This window comes from Myxocyprinus asiaticus, chromosome 35 (genome assembly GCF_019703515.2).
Source record: "Myxocyprinus asiaticus isolate MX2 ecotype Aquarium Trade chromosome 35, UBuf_Myxa_2, whole genome shotgun sequence".
NCBI classification, from domain to species: Eukaryota; Metazoa; Chordata; class Actinopteri; order Cypriniformes; family Catostomidae; genus Myxocyprinus; species Myxocyprinus asiaticus.
Window position 1 is genome coordinate 39,031,794 of NC_059378.1, and position 25,643 is coordinate 39,057,436.

Sequence of the window (25,643 nt, forward strand, 5' to 3'; positions counted from 1 at the left end):
CAGTAACTAGTGAGAAAAAAAAAATAAAAAAATCAGAGGCATATGCAGACATTATAATGAAATGCATTTGTGTAACAGTTGAGTAAATTTTCTTACATTACATTGTGATGTCATTTAACAACATCACATCACTCGATCAGTATTTAAAAGACACTTACGATACAAGCATCCAGCCTCCCCATTGAGCTGTGACCATCCTGGACAGCACTTACAAACAGTCTGATATTCCTGACGATACACTTGTCTGAATGCTGTGTAGTATGCCGTCCTGAAGGGAAAAAGTTGGGGAAACGAGTAAATCTTGAGATAGAATCTTACAGACAGACAGACAGACAGACAGACAGACAGACAGACAGATATAGCGCAAGTCTGTCATCAGTCTTTGTTTATCAGCGTTCTCTGATTGAAAGCCCCTTTCTGTTAGGTAATGAAGGCCTTTCTGTATGTGTTTGTGGTTAGTGAGTGATTGAGAGAGATCAAGCCACGACTAATATTTGTGCATGAGCTCTGATGTGTGAAAACACAAACATATACAGCTGTGTAATCAGCAAAGTTTCTCTCTTATCCACTCTTTAATGACACTTTCTAACAACATGAAACTTGCGTTAGACCCCGGGTGTCTCGCTCGCTGTAGTATAGAGTTTAAGAGTTGCTCTACTCCAGAACTGTAACCCTGTGCTCTTTGATTATAGAGTTTAATTGCAGGGCTCTGGTCTCTTACATGGTAAGTATACAGAGGAAAAACGAGCTGGTGCGTGTTACACAGGAACTCCTCCTGGCTGAGAGGCTGATGGGGGAGGTTGTCAGTCACAGGGTGAATTTGGGTTGCTTGGCCTCTATCTCGTAGGTATGCGAGACTCTTTGGAGATGCCTTTCAAATTGCTGCTTTTGTCAACAGTGTAACTATACCTTACACTTATGACAAAGTTGAAAGACTTTGATTAGAGAACAAAGCATGAGAACAACAAAAATGTGACTGTTTTGTAGCTATTTTTGTAGCTTTGTAAGAGTTTTGTAACTCCATTGAAAAGCAGGAGTTGAGGTTACTCCTGCAATTTTAAACCATATGCTGCATGGAAAACTATATACAATCTAATAGCCATGCTGAAAACAAAGCAGTTTAAATGGCAATAATATGGTTGAATTTTCTCTTCACTCCAAAAAATAGCTCTTTGGCAGAACTTAATTCAATTGTGGACAGTGGATCCAGATGTGAAATTAGTTGTCTTTACTTAAAATTACTATTTTAATCTCAACACAAACACTTTGTGTAGAAACAACCTAGTTGAATTGGGTAAATCCAAAAAAAATGAAATGAGTCAATGTAACTCAAATAAATGTATTTTATGTATAGAATTTTAACTAGTGAAAGTGAATGTTAGCATGCTAAATACATGCTGATTGGAAGCACTACAGAGTGTAGTTTAGTAACTATGCTGATGGTTAGCAAAGCATTTGCTCAATGAAGCGAGCAATCAGTTTCATGTGCAACATCTACCTGTCCACATCGTTATCTCAACATAACAAAACATTAAACACTAACAAGTATCCCCCTTTATATTCATCTTGCACAAAAACATATAAAATAACACTTAATTTTAACACTTAATTTCCCTGTTGAGTCCCATGCAAAGCATGTTAAGAAATGGAAATCCCTTGCCCAGTTTCATCAATGCTATATTAACACCGCAAAAAGTAGTCCCAACTCAAATTAATTAAGTAAACTGCCATTTTACACATTTAAATAGATAGAATGCAATGAAAACAAAATGTTCTAGAACTGTGTTGCTTAAGTTCATTTTAATTAAGTAAACTGAACAAGCAGCAACATTTTTGAGTTTGATGTTTTGACAACTCAACCATAAATAAAAGAAGAAAAGAAAGAAAAAAGATCAAGAATCTAAAAGGCTTTTCACACTTAGCTCAACACTGGGTTAATGTCTTTTTGAAACCCGGGTTCAAATACAGAATGCTAAATTCTGAATTGTGGTGCCAAAATTATACAGAAAATGAGGCTAGAAAACTTTCATAAGCTGTTACTTCTAATTCCAAAAATTACTCATATTATTATTAGGTCTGTCGTTTTAACAAGTTAATTTAGTGTGATTATATAACAAATAATCTGTTAAAAAAAAGAAAAAATAACACAATTAATCGTTATCAGTGATCAGGTACAGGAAATTATTGTAATGTAGTAGAGTAGAGCAATGATCGTTTGTATTTTTTTGTATCTACAGTGTTTGTTAAAGGTGAACTCAGTAATTTTTTCCTCATTAAAAATGTTTAACTCCTAAAGACATGAATTGTAATTTTGCAATATATGTATAAAATCATGAGCACTCACATTTAAATGAAGACTTCAGTCATATCAGTAACCTTATAATTTATGACTTGGCGGCACGGTAGCATGCAGCAGCCACTTCAGGTCCACAAATATGGTGCATGTTACATGTCTACACCATTTGGGAAAATTTTACCAGAGATGTCCATCGGAAGCACTGGTGAACATGTCTATCATCACCAACTTTTACTGAACACTGGAAAACAAAACTCAGGAAGAATAAACAATGGACTACGGGAAGAGCTATGCGGCCTCGGGCTGCTACGCGAACCAGGCCCTGGGACAGAGGTATTGCCTGATGCCGCTGGCCGGGATAGAGGCCACGGAAGCACGGTAAGTAAGCCGGCATCCGTGCTAGACCAAAGGCTTACCCTAGCCGCCCGGCTCTACCATCCATTCTCCTCTCCAATGTTCACCCTCAACAATAAACTGGACTTACTTAAACTACAGCTAACCTTCCAGCATGAAGTCAGGGACTGCTGTGTTCTCGTTTTAATGGAACATGGCTCAACGACAGCACTCCAGACACAGCTATTTAGCTAGCCGGGCTAACCGCACATCGTGCAGACAGGATAGCAGCACTGTCTGGTAAGACTCGAGGTGGTGGTCTGTGTATTTACACAAACAACGAATGATGTAGGAATGCTGTTGTGGTCTCAAGCTACTGTTCATCACTGGTGGAGTTTATGACTGTGAAGTGCCGGCCATACTACCTCCCCAGAGAGTTTACCACCGTGCTCATTGTCTCGGTGTACATTGTCGCTAAGTGAACTCTACGAGGCTATCAGTAACTTACAGGCAGTGCACCCTGATGGATTTGTCATTGTCGCCGGGGACTTTAACCATGCAAATCTGAAATCAGTGCAGCCAAAATTCCACAGCATGTTGATTTTGCAACATGATTTTTGTGACCTTGTTTACACAAATATTCACAGTGCTTTCAAGGCTTCACCCCGCCCCCACCTCGGCTGCTTGGACCACATCTCTGTTATGCTAATCCCAGCATACAGACCACTCCTGAAACGTGCCAAATCGGTTCTGAAACAGGTGAAAACCTGGTCTGAGGTAGCCATCTCAGCACTTCAGGACTGTTTTGAACACACAGACTGGAATATGTTCAGAAAGGCTGCTACATACCACAACACCACAGACTTGGAGGAATACACAGCATCAGTGACTGGCTACATCAGCAAGTGCATAGATGATGTGACTTCCTTCAAGAACATCACCACATGTGCAAACCAGAAAACGTGGATGACTGCTGAAGTGCGCTCACTGCTGAAAACCCGAGACACTGCCTTCAGGTCTGACGACAAGGCAGCCCTCCACACAGCAAGGGCCAATCTGTCCCAGGCTATCAAAGAGGTGAAGCGCAACTATGCAGAAAGAATCCACAGTCACTTCCTAAATACCAAGGACACAAAGCGCATGTGGCAAGGCATTCAGGCCATCACAGACTACAAAGCTACACCACTTTTCTCTGATGGTGAGGCCTCGTTCTGAGAAGCACTGAACAATTTCTACACATGGTTCAAAGCAAGGAACAACATGTCAGTGGGGAAGACCACCCCAGCTCCCACCAACTAAGTACTTTGCCTGTCTGCAGCAGATGTCAGGAAGACTCTGTCCAGAGTTAACCCACAGAAAGCTGCAGGTCCTAACAACATACCTGGCCGGGTGCTCAGGGAATGTGCTGATCAGCTTGCAGATGTCCTCACAGACATCTTCAACAATTTCCTGAGCCAAGCAATTGTCCCTGTGTGCTTCAAGACAACCACCATCATCCCTGTGCCGAAGAAATCATCTGTGTCCTGCCTGAATGACTACCAGCCCGTTGCACTCACACCTATCGTCATGAAGTGCTTCGAACGGCTAGTCATGAAACACATAAAGAGCAGTCTTTCCACCACACTGGACCCATTTCAGTACGCCTACCATCCCAACCGCTCAACAGATGATGCCATATCTACTATCATCCACCTTTCTCTGACCCATCTGGACAAAAAGGACAACTATGTAAGGATGCTGTTCATAGACTTCAGTTCAGCATTCAAAACAGTCATCCCACAACAACTGATAACAAAGCTGAAGCTGCTGGGTCTGACCACCTCCCTCTTCAACTGGATTATGGACTTTTTGACTGGGAGGCCCCAGTCCATCAGGATCGGCAACACCACCTCCAGCACCACCACACTAAACACCGGCGCTCCCCAGGGCTGTATATCAGTCCACTGCTGTTTACCCTGCTGATTCATGACTGTGCGGCAAAGTACAGTTCAAATCACAGCCTCAAGTTTGCTGATGACACTACAGTTGTGGGCCTCAGCAACAAAGATGAGTCAGCGTACAGGGAGGAGGTGAACCAGCTCGCAGAATGGTGTAGAGACAACAATCTATCTCTTAATGTTGATAAGACTAAAGAGATGATTGTTGACTTCAGGAGGGCCCAAGCAGACCACTCACCACTGCACATTAATGGAACAACTGTGGAGAGAGAAAAAAGCTCCAAGTTCCTTGGTGTGTACATGATGATGGACCTCTCCTGGACTCTCAACACCAGCTGCCTAGCTAAGAAAATGCCCAGCAGCACCTCCACTTCCTGCGGAGGCTGAAGAGAGCCAAACTCCCCCCTTCCATACTCACCACCTCCTACAGAGGGAGGATAGAGAGCATCCTGACCAGCTGTCTCACCGTGTAGTTCGGGAACTGCACAGACTCTGAACGCAAGACCCTACAGCGAATTGTGAGAACAGCTGAAAAGATAATCGGAGTCTCTCTACGCACCATCGACACCCAGGGCCGTAGCTAGTGGGGTGAAAGGTGGTAACGATTCTAGGGGCCCAAAGGTCCAGGGGGGGCCAAAACAAATTTGAAACTGTATTATTTTAATAGGTTAGGGGCCCAGAGCAATATGTAGTCAGGGTGCCCAGAATTCCTAGCTACGGCATTGTCGACACCACATTTAACAACTGCTGCTTCCACAAAGCCACAAAACTCACTCTTCTCATGGAATCTTCACCCTCCTGCCATCTGGCAGAAGGTACAGGAGCATCCGCAACAATTTCTTCCCTGAGGCAGTCAGATTACTCAACACCCTGCTGCCTCCCAATGCTCACCTGGGCTAGTCAAACACCTAACCCAGTATGACTCAAAAACATTGCACACCTGCACTTTACAAAGCTACATCAGTCACTTTTTATTATGGAACTCGTTTTTGCTGCCAATATTGCTGCTATACTTATTGCTGCTACACTACAAAATAGTTTGCAGTTTACAGCGCATGTTCTGTGTATTTACTGTCCTGTATATTTATTGTTTTGTGTATCTATTGTTCTGTCCTGTGTATTTATTGTCCTTTGTATCTATTGTCCTGTTCTGTGTATTTATTGTCCTGCACTCGTCTCACACTGTTGTGTGTTGCACTTTATGTAGTCTTGCATACTGTTCTGTGTTGCACCATGGTCCTGGAGAAATTACATTTCATTCCAATGTATACAAGCTATATAGAGGAATGACAATAAAAACCCACTTGACATGAAAAGCTGTTTTATTCTACATGGAGAGGGTCCACACATGGGGGCTGCCATGTTAGAATCACATGACCAGCTGAATACTAAATCGCTTAATCACAGTAATCGCCCTGTTATTTGACACTTTTACACATTGATTAAAGTAATCATGGCTGACTGTGTATACTAAATTTCTACAATGGCTTCTGAAACTGAAAACTATTGATTATAAATTATGCTGCATCCAAGCCGCTAGGTGTCAGTGTAAGTCCAAGATGACACAAAGAAAAAAGTTACTGAGTGCACCTTTAAATGTCACCATTGTTGAGTTTTATATGCTGAGTAGAGAAAATATTTTTTTAGTAATTTGTTGTGTTTCAAATTCTGAATACATTATTTTATTGTAAGAAATTACTGTTAAATCTTATAAAATCCTGTAATATTTTACAGTGTAAGTAAATTCCGTAATAAAAGTATATATTTTCCTATCTACCATCGGAGAGATTTAAGCTTGAAGTACATGAAACTTCGTGTTTTTACGAGCCTTGTCAGCAGAGGGCAGTCTGCATGCCTAAATAAACCTCACAAGCAGCGCATCCAAAGAATGAAATGGGTCAAACAGGATGCCATCTTGACAGCTGAATGAAGTAAAACAGAATACAGGGGTCTCGAAACGTGATTTTCAAAGCTTCAACTACTTTTAACGACACAGTTTCCTAAAAAATTTGCTGTTTATGACACTGAAAACCAATGAGACACTCCAAAAGCATCCGTCTGACACATATGTACATACAGTAGACTGACAATGAAAAATAGCACAGATGAAATGCAAGGAGGCTTTACGAATTTATTGCAAAATGGACTGCTGTCATCTGTAGGCTTATGTTGATATAGGAATAAAACAAACAATATACTGACTTTTAAAACCACTTTTTGTATTGTGTAATCAGTACTTTATATATATACAGTTGCAATCACAATTATTCAACCTCCCTGACCAGAAATACATTCTGGTGATGTGAATAAAAACACATCAACTAAAACCTCAGTAAACAGTCAAAGTGAGTTTTGAATACACATGAGTGATTTTGAGAACAAAGAGTTCAGTTTACCCAAATCTTAAAATAAAAAATAACTAATTCTCTCCAAAAATGTCATGTCAAAAATATTCAACCTCCAAAGTCAATCATTTGTGGAGTATCCTTTATTCTTAATAATAGCAAATAAATGATTCAGGTAAGTGTTCTCAGGCATCGGACACCACTCTATTTTTTTTACTATTTTATTATAATATTTTATTATAAATTTTTACACATTTCTCATGAGCAAAAGCTTCCAGCTCATTGACATTCTTTGGTTTCTGTGCTGCCACTGCTTCCTTGAAATCCCAACAAAGGTTTGCAATGGGATTTTAATGGACTAAAATGGCCATTTAAAGACATTCCATGACCTATCCCTGAACCAGATTTTGGACAACATGGATGTTTCCTTGGTGTTATTGTCTTAATGGAAAGTCCAGTGATTACTGAGCTTCAATTTACACACTGAAGGCATCACAAAATTTGCATGCCAAAATGGCCTGATACCTGAAAGAATCCATGGTGTCATTCACATAGTCAGGATAGCCGTTTCCTGCAGCCACAAAACACCCCCATAACAGGACTGACCCACCTCCATGCTTGACTGTGGGGATGGTGTTGTTCTTGTCATCACCTTGTCATCTTACTCCAGACGTACTGCTGACCCATGGGTCTAAAACTCATTTTCAGTTTAGTGTCATACATCTATAAAACCTTCTTTCAGGACTCCACAGGTCTTTCCTACTTCTTTCCTATTACTTCTTGAATATTCAAGTCAACATTTCCCTTGGTGAAGTTTTGCTTTCTTCCACACCCCAAGAAGGTTGCTGTTGTACCATATTTAAAAAATGTATGAATGGTGCTGCCAACTTTGTCTATTGGAAACTGAAGTGCCTTGGAAATGTACTTTTAGCCATGACCTTTCTTGTGTAATGAAATAATCTCCTCTATTAGCTTTTGAGACAGCATATTTTTAATTGCATTTTTTGCATAGAAATACATTTTTTGCTTACAACGCTAAACTTACATTTGAAAATTTAAATAAGTGCCATTGCAGATTGATGACTTAATTTTGTTTTAAAACAATTACTTGTGTAGCCTTTAATATTTAAGAAACAGCTACATGCAATAGGGGTTGAATAATTATGACATGGCTGTATTTTTTTAAAATCCTGCTATTTACAAATATTAGGTTATATATTCACACTATGACTTTGAATGTGTCACTCAACTGATATAGATGTAAAGTTTAAAAATTCTGGGTCATCAGAAAAGCTTACCTTTGTAAATCCTTACTGTCGGGGGGGGGGGGGTTTGAATAATTTCGATTGCAACTGTATATATATATATATATATATATATATATATGTGTATATATATATATATATATATATATATATATATATACAGTTGTACTTAAAAGTTTGCATACCCTGGCAGAAATTATGACATTTTGGCATTGACTGATCACGCAAAAAAACTGTCTTTTATTTAAGGATAGTGATCATATGGAGCCATTTATTATCACATAGTTGTTTGGCTCCTTTTTAAATCATAATGATAACAGAAATCACCCAAATGGCCCTGATCAAAAGTTTACATACCCTTGAATGTTTGGCCTTGTTACAGACACACAAGGTGACACACACAGGTTTAAATGGCAATTAAAGGTTAATTTCCCACACCCGTGGCTTTTTAAATTGCAATTAGTGTCTGTGTATAAATAGTCAATGAGTTTGTTAGCTCTCACGTGGATGCACTGAGCAGGCTAGATACTGAGCCATGGGGAGCAGAAAAGAACTGTCAAAAGACCTGCGTAACAAGGTAATGGAACTTTATAAAGATGGAAAAGGATATAAAAAGATATCCAAAGCCTTGAAAATGCCAGTCAGTACTGTTCAATCACTTATTAAGAAGTGGAAAATTCGGGGATCTCTTGATACCAAGCCAAGGTCAGATAGACCAAGAAAAATTTCAGCCACAACTGCCAGAAGCATTGTTCAGGATACAAAGAAAAACCTATAGGAGAAATACATGGTTTACATGGCTTTATGGTCACAACCATAAGCGCTATGTTTGGAGAGGGGTCAACAAGGCCTATAGTGAAAAGAATACCATCCCCACTGTGAAGCATGGTGGTGGCTCACTGATGTTTTGGGGGTGTGTGAGCTCTAAAGGCACGGGGAATCTTGTGAAAATTGATGGCAAGTTGAATGCAGCATGTTATCAGAAAATATTGGCAGACAATTTGCATTCTTCTGCACGAAAGCTGCGCATGGGATGCTCTTGGACTTTCCAGTATGACAATGACCCTAAGCACAAGGCCAAGTTGACCCTCCAGTGGTTACAGCAGAAAAAGTTGAAGGTTCTGGAGTGGCCATCACAGTCTCTTGATCTTAATATTATCGAGCCACTCTGGGGAGATTTCAAACGTGTGGTTCATGCAAGATGACTAAAGACTTTGCATGACCTGGAGGCATTTTGCCAAGACGAATGGGCAGCTATACCACCTGCAAGAATTTGGGGCCTCATAGACAACTATTACAAAAGACTGCACGCTGTTATTGATGCTAAAGGGGGCAATACACAGTATTAAGAACTAAGGGTATGCAGACGTTTGAACAGGGGTCATTTCATTTTTTTCTTTGTTGCCATGTTTTGTTTTATGATTGTGCCATTCTGTTATAACCTACAGTTGAATATGAATCCCATAAGAAATAAAAGAAATGTGTTTTGCCTGCTCACTCATGTTTTCTTTAAAAATGGTACATATATGACCAATTCTCCAAGGGTATGCAAACTTTTGAACACAACTGTATATATATACACTATATTGCCAAAAGTATTCGCTCACCCATCCAAATAATTGAATTCAGGTGTTCCAATCACTTCCATGGCCACAGGTGTATAAAATGAAGCACCTAGGCATGCAGACTGCTTCTACAAACATTTGTGAAAGAATGGGCCGCTCTCAGGAGCTCAGTGAATTCCAGCGTGGTACTGTGATAGGATGCCACCAGTGCAACAAGTCCAGTCGTGAAATTTCCTCGCTACTAAATATTCCACAGTCAACTGTCAGTGGTATTATAACAAAGTGGAAGCGATTGGGAATGACAGCAACTCAGCCACGAAGTGGTAGGCCACCTAAAATGACAGAGCGGGGTCAGCGGATGCTGAGGCGCATAATGCGCAGAGGTCGCCAACTTTCTGCAGAGTCAATCGCTACAGACCTCCAAAGTTCATGTGGCCTTCAGATTAGCTCAAGAACAGTGCGTAGAGAGCTTCATGGAATGGGTTTCCATGGCCGAGCAGCTGCATCCAAGCCATACATCACCAAGTGCAATGCAAAGCATTGGATGCAGTGGTGTAAAGCACGCCACCACTGGACTCTAGAGCAGTGGAGACGCGTTCTCTGGAGTGACGAATCACGCTTCTCCATCTGGCAATCTGATGGACGAGTCTGGGTTTGGCGGTTGCCAGGAGAACGGTACTTGTCTGAATGCATTGTGCCAACTGTGAAGTTTGGTGGAGGGGGGATTATGGTGTGGGGTTGTTTTTCAGGAGCTGGGCTTGGCCCCTTAGTTCCAGTGAAAGGAACTCTGAATGCTTCAGCATACCAAGAGATTTTGGACAATTCCATGCTCCCAACTTTGTGGGAACAGTTTGGGGATGGCCCCTTCCTGTTCCAACATGACTGCGCACCAGTGCACAAAGCAAGGTCCATAAAGACATGGATGAGCGAGTTTGGTGTGGAAGAACTTGACTGGCCTGCACAGAGTCCTGACCTCAACCCGATAGAGCACCTTTGGGATGAATTAGAGCGAAGACTGCGAGCCAGGCCTTCTCGTCCAACAACAGTGTCTGACCTCACAAATGCGCTTCTGGAAGAATGGTCAAAAATTCCCATAAACACACTCCTAAACCTTGTGGAAAGCCTTCCCAGAAGAGTTGAAGCTGTTATAGCTGCAAAGGGTGGGCCGACGTTATATTAAACCCTGTGGATTAAGAATGGGATGTCACTTAAGTTCATATGCGTCTAAAGGCAGATGAGCGAATACTTTTGGCAATATAGTGTATATATATATATATATATATATATATATATCCTTTAGCAGCGATTACAGCCTCAAGTCTTTTTGAGTATGATGTGACAAGCTTTGCACACCTGGATTTGGGTATTTTCTGCTATTCTTCTCTGCAGATCCTCTTAAGCTCTGTCAGGTTGGATGGGGACTGTTGGTGTTGGATGGGGACAGCCATTTTCAGGTCTCTCCAGAGATGATCGATTGGGTTCAAGTTTGTGCTCTGGCTGGGCCACTCAAGGACATTCACAGAGTTGTCCCTAAGCCACTCTTGTGTTGTCTTGACTGTGTGTTTAGGGTCAATGTCCTGTTGGAAGGTGAACCTTTTACCCAGTCTGAGGTACTAAGCGCTCTGGACCAGGTTTTCATTAAGGATATCTCTGTATTTTGCTGTGTTCACATTTCCTTCAACCTTGACCAGTCCTCCAGTCCCTGCCGCTGAAAAACACCCCCACAGCATGATGCTACCACCACCATGCTTCACCGTAGGGATGGTATTGTGCAGGTGATGAGTTGTGCCTTGTTTCATCCAGACATGACTCTTGCAACTGAGGCCAAACAGTTCAATCTTCATTTTGTCTGAGAGTCCTTAGGTGCTTTTTTGCAAATTCCAATCAGGCTTTCATGTGTCTTGCACTGAAGAGAGGCTTTCGTCTGGCCACTCTGCCATAAAGCCCAGATCAGTGGAGTGTTGCAGCGATGGTTGTCCTTCTGCAAGTTTATCCCATCTCCACACATGATCTCTGGATCTCAATCAGAGTGACCATCGGTTTCTTGGTCATGTCTCTTACCAAGGCCCTTCTCCCCCGATTGCTCGTTTTGGCCACAAATCTTGAGCAATCAATCTTGAGCAATCAAGATTGACACAATCCTGTCTCTGAGCTCTGCAAGCAGTTCCTTTGACCTCATGTCTTGGTTTTTGCTCTGATATGCATTTTCAGCTGTGAGACCTTATATAGACAGGTGTGTGCCTTCCCAAATCATGTCCAATCAATTGAATTTGCAACAGGTGTACTCAAATCAAAGTGTAGAAACATCTCAAAGATGATCCAGAGAAATTGGATGCAACTGAGCAAACTTTCAAGTGTCATAGCAAAAGGTCTGAATACTTATGTCAATGTGATATTTCAGTTTTTCTTTTTAATAAATTTGCAAAGTTGTATATATATATATATATATATATATATATATATATATATATATATATATTAATTGTATTGAACTATTTTTATATGGGGGACTTTCTCAGCAAATTAATTGCATTAATTCAATTATTTAATCAGCATCTTATTTAATTGACTCGATTAAATGTTTTAATTGATTGACAGTCGATACAGGTTATTTTACAAGAATAGAAGCATCTCTGCATGTTAACATGTAGGGCCCTATGAAATACATTTTAGACAAATACGTTTAATTCTTTATGTTTTCACAAATTCTGTTTTTTCCATTTTATTTTTTCTGAATTCCTTATTCAACAGTGTTGAAAAAGTGTGTCTAAATAAATTAAATTATTAAAACTTTAATCAAACAGAAACAGAAACAAATTATTTTCAATGTAACATTGCATTATTTTTATCATATGAGGTACTTACATGTGAGTATACAGATCCCCACAGCACAATAAAATACTGCAATTTCATTAAATAAATGAATATGTAGTCTGTATGTGTGGCGCACTTCAAGTCCTCTACTACACATAGGGTTGCCACCCATCCTGTAAAATATGGGTGTGTCCCGTATTTAAAGATTAAATGATGCCCCTTTTTAAGCTGGTCAGATGGCATCATGGCATCATTCAAGAGGGACCATCCCAGCAGGGATTAATTTAACTTTGATATTCCTTGGAAATTTTACCTATGGTGTGTAAAGGACCATCTGAAAATTCAACGTGATAAAATGTGCTAAAAATCTGGAAGGGGTCAACAACCCTAGAGAGTGTCCCGTATTTTACAACTTCAAATGAGGCAACCCTAACTACACACAAGAGAGCGTGTGATGCTGATGATGCGTGTTTTCAGAGAACCTGACTTCACATATTCACTTTGAAGCGTGCAGCACATGCAGACTATATATTTATTTCATTGCAGTTAAATAATCACACTAGGACATATCGCGATTTTAATTTGTGCACTAAATGTTTACGCAATGACATTCATACGTCAGACGGTATCAATTTTTTGTATCAGCGCATTTTTATGAGTACAAGTATGTGAGCACAGCATCAGACCTGAATCCAAAACCAGTATCGTATCAGGACATCCCTAATAAAAATGACCCTGGGTTAACCATTTTAAGTGTAAAAGGCCAAAAGTAAGTCAGTTTGCTCAAAGAGTTTAGAAAATGTATGGATCTTTTGAAGAGTCAGAAAGTTGTCAAATGTTTTGCTGATCAGATCAAGTTAATTTTCACAGAAAGATGTTAAAGCACAGTCAGTGTTTGCTGTGTTAATTAATGAAATCAATAAATCAGACTTACCTCCTCTCGTAGCCCATACACCAAGACTGTCCCTGGCATCCCTGCTTCCAAACTTTAACCATCCGTCTGAAGGCTTGGACACACGGCTGCATCTGGGCCACCAATTTTACCTCCTGCTTAGTACACACGTTTGGCCTGCCGGAAAAATGGGTACACTGATTAAAATATGCTTTTACTGTGACTTACTATACAAATATTACAGGTTCAGCTCCAATGGAGCAAACTGAGGTTAAACATCTTGTGCAAAGTTTATGGATCAACCTTTGCAACATTCTGGTTTACTAGCCCAGATAGTTAACCACTAGTCTACTCCGGCCCAAACATACAGTGGAGTCTCCAGATACAGTTGAATTTCACCTCAGTTTGCATCAGAGTTATATTTTTGATGATATTGAGAAAATTACCATCTGACTGCTCATTATTCCACTTATTACATGACTACTTGCCTAATAACTAATTAAATCGACATGAAACTTTGATTTGAGTTACATTATATTTATTCATTTGGCAGACGCTTTTATCCAAAGCAACTTACAAAAGAAGAACAATACAACATGAGCGATTCATTTTAAGATGACAGCAGTATTAAAAGTGCTGCATTACAAAGTTTCACTAGCATCAGAATAGTAGTATCCAAGACAGATTAGAGTGCAACAAGAATATACTGTATATATGTTTTATAAGTGCAATTTATTATCTTACTCGCAGAGTTATACGAATATGGGAAGTAGGAAAGATGACTCGCAATACCCGCATGACAGGTGAAGTGTCACTTTATCCCCAGACCGCTAGATGTTGGGATTGATCATATCAGAATAGAGTCCGTGTGTAATTAACAAGTGGAATAACTTTGAAGAACAGAGACAGGGACTGTGTATTTTAGATTTTTACTGGTACAATCCCTGTCAAATTTTATGTCAATTCCAATAAATCATTTTAATCACCTTGCACACTGTTTATAGATGACAACATGATTTACACGGCTGAACATCCCAGACCAATACATCACTCTGTAAAAATTTTCAATAGCCTCAAATTTGACACCCCAGGCATCAGTTCAGTTCAGACACAGTTATATCACAAGGAAGCACATATATGGGATTATATTCATGTCAGGGATTATTAGCACCAAATGATGTTACAGAAAAGTTAAATGAGTTTTCAATCTTATGAGAGTCTTACAGCTCACATTGTACAAAATACAGACAAAGTATCTGGGCACATGATAGTAGGCTACACATATCCAAAGATAATGTGACAAACTAAATCAGTTTACCTGCTAGGACACCTGTGTGAACTTGAGGGAAACTTGGTTAAAAAACAAAATAATAATTTAAATGGCTCAGAAAAGTAAAGTTAGCTCTAAGAAAAGCTCTATATAGTGCCCATGTTTCCATTCAAGGTTTTTTGTTTTGTTTTTTATGACAAAAGGTGTAGCGCATCAAAAAGTTTACCGATATAGCTGATGGAAACACAAATTATCACTAAAATTTCACAAGTGTCCACATAATATTTTTCCATTAAACTCTAGTGCATAAACTCTGTCAATACTTCAAATGTCACGAAAAACTGATTGAAAATTGGCATTAATGCAAATATAGTGTCACATGACAGAATTTACCCCAATCGTTAGCCTGTGTTAATCATAAGGACAAGGAATACATCCTTAAAATCCAGTTTATTGTAGATGAAGCATTACTCAAACTGTTATGGATTGGTCTTAACGGCATACCTGCACAGATCCGATGCTGCAAACACATCTGCGTCATGACACTACAACACAAATATCTCGTATCATGCACCTGTCATCAACAAGTGCAAGGAGCACAAATTAATGGCCACTGTGTGTGCTTAATTTAATCGCAGTAGACATCTGTTTATTTATTAAAGTTGCTTTTCCACACCATTCAAAATAATATACGGCAGTCTTGGAATCAGCCCACGATACAAAAAACATCATTTCTGTGTGCAAAGATGTTTTAAATGAAAAATAAATACACAATACTAGGAGAAAAGCTTCAGTGTGCTTTTCTGGAACACTAACAGCCCAATTCTATGAAATTATTGTTTAGTTTACTTTTGAAAAAATGCCGGCAAAATTCCCTGTATTAAATTAAATAAATTACCAAATGAATAAAGCATTAAAGAAAAAAAGAAAATAATTACCAAACGAAAAAATAATATTGTTAGGCCTATATAATTGCCTTTTCTTTACACAAACTTAAATTAGCCTTACCCTGAAAAAAATAAAAAAAATAAAATAAAAATAAAAAAGTAGGCTGAATGACATTCTCAGAATGTTCTGCACTTTTATCAAGAAACTATATTTGTCCAAAGCTGAGTTCACTTTCAGAAAACTCACTTTTGAACATTTTAAAACTTTTAAATATTTTAAATATAACCTTCTTTACCTTGGATCGCATTTGCTGAGCTTCTTCAGAAAAATGTAAATTGCATTATGATGACAATCAAGTTCAGTTAGTCGTTAAAAGTTGCTGGACGAATATGCGGGACATAATGCCGTTATGATGGCCATGGCTTAGATTAGATGATTGTTCAAAATAGCCTATTGAATATCAGGAATGTATCATATATGTAAAATATATCCATATACACGGCATATACACATCGATGGATGGTTGTTATACTAAGACTGAAAGTCAACCTGCGATAGACACAACATCAGGACCAATATTACAGTATATAACTGCTCCCTTTTGATTGCATTTATTTGTGATATTAAAATGACTGTAAGCTGGCTAATTTCAGTGGGTGGGGGGGAATTAGGGACATCTGAGAGGCCAAAGGTACACATTTAGCGATAAACACAAATTTCTGTATGGAAACGGCTTAAGGGCAGATTTCTTTTTGCGATAATCCAAAACTTATGCGACAAAGTGTTAAGCATGACGTCATTGCGCACACATTTTTTTTTTAACGCATTTTCACTTTGTCGATAACAAAACAGCGCGAAAAAGTGGATGTAAACTATTTATGATGCCCGAAGATGTTGTCTGTGTTGGCAGGTCACTTGGTTGCGACACAACTAAATAATAATTAAATATCTGATATTATTTAAAACAAGCTAGAGGAGTATACTTCTATTAAATGAATTAGTGTATTAATTCTGATGTTAAACGTTAAATAATCACACTAATCTGCGATATGCGTAATGAACCTGCATTACTCACATGTGCGGCTTGAGGTCTTTTCCATGACGGGATGCTGCATTAATTCCATGAATTAGAATGATTAATGAATAAATGCTCATATCCATCCTCAAATAATGTTCTGAATGGTTCAAACTGAATCCTGCATCAGAATAAGATCCTTAAATACCGAAAAACTAGTCCATATTAGTCCATAATAAGGTGTTTGGAGAGCAGTGGGGACTCCGCGCACTGTGTGGAGACAGGAGAAAAAAGACGCTCAAATCCACCTCAGAGAGATAGAGAGAGAGAGAGAGAGAGAGAGAGAGAGAGAGAGAGAGAGAGAGACAGAGAGAGAGAGACAGAGACAGAGACAGAGAGAGAGAGACAGACACAGACACAGAGAGAGAGAGAGACAGAGAGACAGAGAGACAGAGAGAGACAGAGACAGAGAGAGAGAGACAGACACAGACACAGAGAGAGAGAGAGACAGAGAGACAGAGAGACAGAGACAGAGACAGAGAGAGAGAGACAGACACAGACACAGAGAGAGAGAGAGACAGAGAGACAGAGAGAGAGAGAGAGAGACAGAGAGAGAGAGCAGAGAGACAGAGAGAGAGAGAGAGACAGAGAGAGAGAGAGACAGAGAGAGAGAGAGAGAGACAGAGAGAGAGAGAGAGACAGAGAGAGAGAGAGAGAGAGAGAGACAGAGAGAGAGAGAGAGAGAGAGAGAGAGAGGGAGAGACAGAGAGAGAGAGAGAGACAGAGAGAGACAGAGAGAGGGAGAGAGACAGAGACAGAGAGAGAGAGAGAGAGAGAGAGAGACAGAGAGAGAGACAGAGAGAGAGAGAGAGAGAGAGAGAGAGAGAGAGACAGAGAGAGAGAGAGAGACAGAGAGAGAGAGAGAGAGAGAGACAGAGAGAGAGAGGGAGAGGGAGAGACAGAGAGAGAGAGAGAGACAGAGAGAGAGAGAGAGAGAGATCAAATGCAGGTGTTACTGGGGGAGGACAATCATGCATCAGTTGCAGCTAAATTCATTTTTGAAGTGCACACCCTCAGAAACCAATTACTGCCTTAATGTACTTCAGTCACAGTTTTTATTTTATTCATTACCTGACACCTTATTTTAATTCTATTTTTATTGTTATTTGTTACTGTTTTATTATTATTATTTGTCTTGTCATTATCTATTTTATGTATTAATGCTTTGGCAATATTGTATGTAAACACAATCATGTTAATAAAGTACTTTAAATTTAAATTGAATTGAGAGAGAGAGAGAGAGAGAGAGAGAGAGAGAGAGAGAGAGAGAGAGAGAGAGAGACATCCAAACACCTTGAGGAGCTCCAGTGAGAGGAATGTCCTTAAAGAGGCACAATGGAAACACAGGAACCTCAAAACAGCCAACCCTTCAAGAGCTGTGACAGACTCTCCTGCAGTATAATTTACAAATGAGTGTTAAGCATGCTATTTCAGCTTGATTTACTACTTTACTTCAAAGTGCCTAAATTCAGAAGATAACACTTTATCAGACAGATTTCAGAGTCAGATGAAGGTCACTTTGTAATGAACTCACATTTATTAATCTCGGTTAATGTTACTTTATAAAAACAAAATTGTTTATTGTTACTTCATGTTACTTTATAATGCATTAAATAATATTAACATACAACTTTTAATTAAAAAATGTGTTAGAATGTGATCAAATTCAAATGAACCAAGATTAACAAATGTTGTAAATGTATTATTGATTGTTTGACTTTTTAACTAATGTCAACAAATGTTAACAAAGACAATCTTATTGTAAACTGTAAAGTTAAAAGTACTACTTCTCTTAACTTTGAATACAGGGGAGTGTACACAATTTAATCATATATATATATATATATATAACTGCCACCTCTCACCTCATGCCCTAGGGCGGCAATATAAAAATTATTGTTACTTTTACTTTATTAAAATCAGAAAATATTTAACTGCAAAAAGACAACATTTTAATATGACAAGGTCTTCTACTTCCAGAAGAGCAAAGAAACTTCCACAAGGAGGCAGTAGACATCTATTACATTGCATACAACAAGTTAATCAGCAAAGAATTCATCATGCTGATGATGTAGAGGCTTTAGAAAATCATGTATCAAATACGCACAGCTTCATGGGGTTAATATTTGCAGATATTATATACTCACCTACACATACTGCCAAAACTGTATTTAGTACACACACACACACACACACACACACACACACACACACACACAAAAACTTGTTTGTCCATAGACTTCCATGCGTTTCTGGATTTTATACAGATCTAACGATAATTTCTATCCCCTAATCCTACCCCTAAACCTAACCCTCACAGAAACCTTTTTTGCATTTTTACATTTTCAAAAAAACATTTAGTATGTTTACTAAGCCATTTCCCTCGTGAGGACCGCTGGCTGGGCCCCACAGTGTAGGTGATCTTAGGCTTTACTATCCTTGTGAGGACATTTGGTCCCCACAATGTAGTATAAACATGTACACACACACACACACACACACACACACACACACACACACACACACACACACACAGTTATTTCTAGTTGTTTAACAATGCATTTGTTGTACAATAATTTATGTTTTTTTGCAGTATTCTTATGGTTGTAATGTTGCAGAATATAAACCATGATTCTGTTTTTCTTTCAGACTAATAAAATTTACAAGCAGTCTAATTATCATCTTATTTTAAGTACTCTACATCCTTACAGTAAATCTAGAGATTTACTGTATATCTGTTGTACACATGTAGTACCACAACTCACAAATAGGTGATGCTCTTTCCAGTTACAGTTTTTCTCAATCACTTTGGCACAATCGTCGAATGACTATTAAACTTCGTCAAACTATATGACTAACTATATGACATTAACATATAACATTAGGTCATTTGTTCACATGACTATAGTGATTTATAATTGCTTTGGCACAAAATGCATTGAGTAAGCCTTGCAGATCAAAATAGTTTGCATTCATTTGCTATTGAATATGAATGATATTACTCTCAAATGCAATTATACACATTTTCATTGTGTAAATCCCTACATCACACATATATTAGATACATAATAGTTATGTGGTATTGTTGTAATAGTTGTCAGATGGATAGACTTAGGCTAGATGGGGAACAATTTAATTTCCTCACAATTTAGAGCAACCAAATGCAAATGCTGTCCAATTTCGCTGACAGGTGAAACTCATAACCTATCAGTTCTCAAACACATTTATACTGCAAGGGTAAGACTCAGTTTCACAGCTGTGGAATATGGAGCAGGCAGGAGACAGACAGGGGCAAGAGCCTTATTGTGCAAGAGGAAGGGGCATTAAAATGCAGTGTGGTATGGTGAGGGGGAGAGGAAGAGGAAGAGTGAGAGGGGGGCACAGAGGATGAGGAAGAGCCAGAGAAAGACAAAGGCACAGATAAATCTCAAATGAGATATGGGCAACAATTATAGACCATGTCATCAGCCATGGCCTAAGTATGACAGAGGCTGGTCAGAGAGTGCAGCCTAATCCACGGTGTCATCAATAGTCCAGACATTCAGGAGAGAAAACATGTGTAATCAAATATTGTACAGCAATATTCCTTCACACTGGTATTCCGGTAAATTTAGCCAATGCATGTCTCAGAATTTATGTAGAATACATTGACTTTACTGTGCTGTATTTTCTTTTTAGGATTGAGAGTCTGCCCCATGGTGGTGGCAGAAGATCAGTATTCACTGCTCAGCAAGAACTTGAAATTTGTAATATGGTCATAGCAAACAATGCTATTAGACTAAAAAATATTCAAAGTGCAGTCATACAAGATGACGGCATCTTTCAAAATGGCAGCACCGTCAGCCTCTCCACAATTGATAGAGTGCTGAAGAGAAATCCGATTGCAATGAAGCAACTCTACAAGGTACCTTTTGAGAGGAATGGTGAGAGAGTGAAGGAGTTGAGGTACCAGTATGTACAGGTAAGAATTCATCATTGTACACTACACAGTGCTGTAATCTCCTTGTCCTTTCAGTATTGACAAGTACAACCTGTATATGCAGAATGTTACACAATGTGGGATATGTGTAACTGTATGATTTACAATATCTACTGTAAATTATTTCCTAAATTGCTTTCACTTTTATAGAGAGTGATGGAGCTGGTGGCTGATGAATGCCCACACATTTTTGTGTATGTTGATGAGACAAGATTCAACTTGACCAAAGTCAGGTGACGTGGCCGTAATATTATTGGTCACCGAGCCACTGTTGATGTGCAAGGCCAGCATGGAGGGAACATTACAATGTGTGCTGCCATATGTGGGAATGGTGTACTCCACCACATTCCCATCATTAGGCCCTATAACGCACAACGTCTCAGTTTCCTGGAAACTCTTTACAGGGATCTCATTCCTGAGAATGAGGAGGGGGTTGGTAAAAAATGACTTGCCAATGTATGTTATAGTTTGGGACAACGTAAGTTTCCATCGTTCAAATACAGTCAGGGAATGGTTTGTTGCCCTCCCATGTTTTTTGATGGAGTTTCTCCCACCATATTTCCCATTCCTAAATCCCATTGAGGAGTTATTTTCTGCATGGAGATGGAAGGTCTATGATCACCGTCCTCACGGCCAGTTGTCCTTACTGGGTGCAGTGGATGCTGGTTGTGAGGATATCACAGCAGATTGTTGTAGGGGGTGGCTGCGTCATGCCAAAAGATTTTTCCCTCGTTGCATTGCAAGGGAGGATATCAGGTGTGATGTAGATGAAATGTTGTGGCCAGACAGAGAGGAGAGATTGGAAGACCCATGGGGTTGATGAATTTACAGCATATTTTATTTTTTCTTGCACATATTGTAGTTCCTGAATTTTGCTGTTGTGTGTGTGTGTGTGTGTGTGTGTGTGTGTGTGTGTGTATGTGTATGTGTGTGTGTGTGTGTGTGTGTGTGTGTGTATAGTATATATATTATATATAATATAATATGTATATGTGTGGTGGGTAACTACCACACTTTCAGAGTACACTGTCATTTGACAAGATGTCTTTGCATTTTGACTGTCTTGGTCTAAGCAATGATAAAGGAACCTTTTGTTTTGATGACAAAGATTTATTCATTGATGGATTTGAAACCGGAGTAAATTCTTTGAGTTTTGAGAACCTTCTGCAGGTCACAGAGTAGTGTGCTGAATGTACCACATGATGTGAGGATTGTACTTTAGAGTTTTGACAATTGTAAGTTTGTTTCAGTAAATGTGCCAAATCGATTGAGGAAAAATTGTAAAATGCTACTATATAAGCCTGTTCAGTGTGAAAACCAATGGGTAATCCTATGCCAATTTTCATGTTCATAATTAATAGATGAGAGTGTTATACATCTAATGCAAATCTACTATAAACGGGTCATTTTTTTTACCCGAACATCAGTTGCCATATATTTTTAAACATAACAGAAGGGTAAAATATGATGATTTTTGGGAGTAATCAGCATATTGATGTGCATATAAACATGCTCAAATGGCTGCTTTTCTAAACAAGATTTACAGCTTGTTTAACCAATGCCGTGTGTATCAAATATGATACACAATGTTTGACGGCTCCTGTTTCACTCTCTTTTCAAACTGACGAACAACCAAACAACCTATGGTTGCAATCATTTTTGTTTTATTTTCTTCCCTATCCTTCTTTTTCTGTTTGTGATCCTTGTGGAATTGTCAAAAGGAAGAGTACTTGCTTTAGGAAACAACGGATTGTCATCCAAACAAACACCATGAACACTTCAGGCCTCGTTCATGAAACACAAGCAGAACTAATGTGTTTCTGTGTAAATCGCTCTGCTTGTGTTACATGAATGAGTGACGGTTTTAACTTACAGGACGAGACTGCAGAGGGGTCACTGAGCCACAGCTGAAAGCAGAAGATGATGGGTCGTAGTCGTGGAGGCCGTGGAGGAAAGGTCAAAGCAGGGGTCAGGGACTCTGGGGTAACAGAACATGGAACACATTGTCTAACACCACTGATCCTACCATTAGGGGTCAATGCCAGACAGGGTTCAACACCTCTGCCATGATCAGAATGCAGTAAACACAGTAAAACACACCTAAAAAAACATCCGCTGGTATTTTGAGACATATGGATGTGTCACTCCAGGGATATTATGTGGAAATCTGTTTGATAGAATTCATAAATGAGCATCTTATACCAATTAGCTGACGACATGTGTGGTCATGTAAACACCTTAAACAGTTTTCCATTATTGGAGTAAGGTCATAAACGGCTAAGGAACAAACTGATTGGCGCACACAGAGTTTTGCCTATTACCCCGATTTCGCATGGCATGTAAACAACTTTACATGATGAGCATTTTTGATTTACATGTACATGTGTTTACATGTACATGTAAACACCTTTACATCAGATTTTTAATAAGCTGATTTTTATCATTATTATTAGTTTGTTTTTTAATGAGCAGCTTATTTTTGAGAATCAAGATTCAGAATCAAATTACACAACTACATTTTTTTCACATTTACATATTTTTTATTGTTTGACTATCAGATAGATGCAAAAACTACTATTTCTTAGCATGCAAATTTAAAGTTTGAATACATTTAAATGTCAATTAGATATTATGCTAATTTAATTATAGAATGCTAGATATTAATTCTATGAAATCCATAATTATTCAAAATTGCGTCATGTAAGCGTAAAAAAGAATTTCACTGTATATGTGCAAAATGTATAATGAGTGACAAAAATAAAGGCTTCTTCTAATTGTGTATTTGTGGAAAATAAACTTTACTTTATACTTATACTCTAGCTGATGCTGGGCTTGTGTCCAAATACCCCTACAACATAAAGTTTATATATATATATATACACACACACACACACACACACACACACACACTAGCTGCCAAAAGTTTGGAATAATGTACAGATTTTGCTGTTTCTGAAGGAAATTGGTACTTTAATTCATCAAAGTGGCATTCAACTGATCACAAAGTATAGTCAGGACATTACTGATGTCAAAAACAGCACCATCACTATTTGAAAAAAGTCATTTTTGATCAAATCTAGACAGCAGCCATCACTCCAACACCTTATCCTTGAGTAATCATGCTAAATGAATCATTTGGTACTAGAAAAACACAGCTGAAAGTTATTTGGTTCATTAAATGAAGCTTAACATTGTCTTTGTGTTTGTTTTTGAGTTGCCACAGTATGCAATAGACTGGCATGTCTTAAGGTCAATATTAGGTCAAAAATGGCAAAAAAGAAACAGCTTTCTCTAGAAACTCATCAGTCAATCATTGTTTTGAGGAATGAAGGCTATACAATGCTTGAAATTGCCAAAAAACTGAAGATTTCATACAAATGTATACACTACAGTCTTCAAAGACAAAGGACAACTGCCTCTAACAAGGACAGAAAGAGATGTGGAAGGCCAGATGTACAACTAAACAAGAGGATAAGTACATCAGAGTCTCTAGTTTGAGAAATAGACACCTCACATGTCCTCAGCTGACAGCTTCATTGAATTCTACCCGCTCAACACCAGTTTCATGTACAACAGTAAAGAGAAGACTCAGGGGTGCAGGCCTTATGGGAAGAATTGCAAAGAAAAAGCCACTTTTGAAACAGAAAAACTAAAAGAAAAGGTTAGAGTGGGCAAAGAAACACAGACATTGGACAACAGATAATTGGAAAAGAGTGTTTTGGATCTTAACCCCACTGAGCTTTTGTGGGATCAGCTAGACTGTAAGGTGCGTGAGAAGTGCCTAACAAGACAGTCACATCTATGGCAAGTGCTACAGGAAGTGTGGGGTGAAATGTCACCTGAGTATCTGGACAAACTGACAGCTAGAATAACAAGGATCTGCAAAGCTGTCATTGCTGCACGTGGAGGATTTTGTGATGAGAACTCTTTGAAGTAGTTTAAGAAGTTCTGAAATTTTTCACATTTGTAATAGTAATTTTTCACATTATTAATGTCCTGACTATACATTGTGATCAGTTGAATGCCACTTTGGTGAATAAAAGTACCAATTTCTTTCCATAAGAGCAAAATCTGTACATTATTCCAAACTTTTGGCCACCAATGTATGTGTATATATATACATATACACACACATATATACACTACCGGTCAAAAGTTTTGAAACACTTACTCATTCTTTATTATAATTTTTTTTTTTTTTTTTTTTCCACATTTTAGAATAATAGTAAAGTCATCAAAACTATGGTATAACATTAATGAAACTATGGGAATTATGTTGTGACTAAACAAAATCCAAAATAAATCATAACTGTGTTATATTTTAGCATCTTCAAAGTAGTCACCCTTTGCCTAGAATTTGCAGACATGAACTCTTGACATTTTCTCAAACAACTTCTTGAGGTATCACCCTGGGATGCTTTTTAAACAGTATTGAAGGAGTTCCCATCTATGTTGGGCACTTATCGGCTGCTTTTCTTTATTATTTGGTCCAAGTCATCAATTTAAAAAACTTTTATTTTTTATTAAATTTTAGTTTTATAATGAAATAAATTAATATGGTGGCACAATTATATTTTTATCTACAAAACTAATTTCAAACATTTAAGCATATGCCTTCAAATCAAAAGATTTTTAAGATCATGAGAAACATTTCAGTCAAGTGTTTCAAAACTTTTGACCGGTAGTGTATATAAGTTTTCATTCTTCTCTCATAGTGAAAGTATAATCAAATAGATGGTTCCTGTCTTGACCAATAAAACATGAAAACTATATGTAGGTAGCTGACATGACATTTCAAGCATTTTTGTTAAATTTGTCTTTTTTTTTCTTCAATATTCTTTTAAAATGATTATATGCATATTTTTATGACAGCATATACTTTGAGACTACAAATAATGTGTACTTTTAGAAATTAATTTGTCACACCCAAAGACCTTTTAAAATGAACTAGGGAAGAAAAAAGTTTATCAATATGGTGATTTAA

General features: G+C 38.4%; 1 protein-coding gene across 1 annotated transcript in view; it reads right to left on the reverse strand.

Moving 5' to 3' along the window:
• The window catches only part of LOC127426020 (multiple epidermal growth factor-like domains protein 6), a 147,403-nt gene extending 130,637 nt beyond the window's left edge, over positions 1-16,766 (reverse strand). The window contains exons 1-3 of the mRNA XM_051672449.1: positions 16,681-16,766; positions 13,490-13,624; positions 159-268 (exon numbers count right to left, since the gene is read on the reverse strand). Coding sequence (XP_051528409.1) covers positions 159-268; positions 13,490-13,624; positions 16,681-16,766 — 331 coding nt within the window. The remainder of the gene's footprint in view (positions 1-158; positions 269-13,489; positions 13,625-16,680) is intronic.
• Between the last annotated feature and the right edge of the window lie 8,877 nt (positions 16,767-25,643).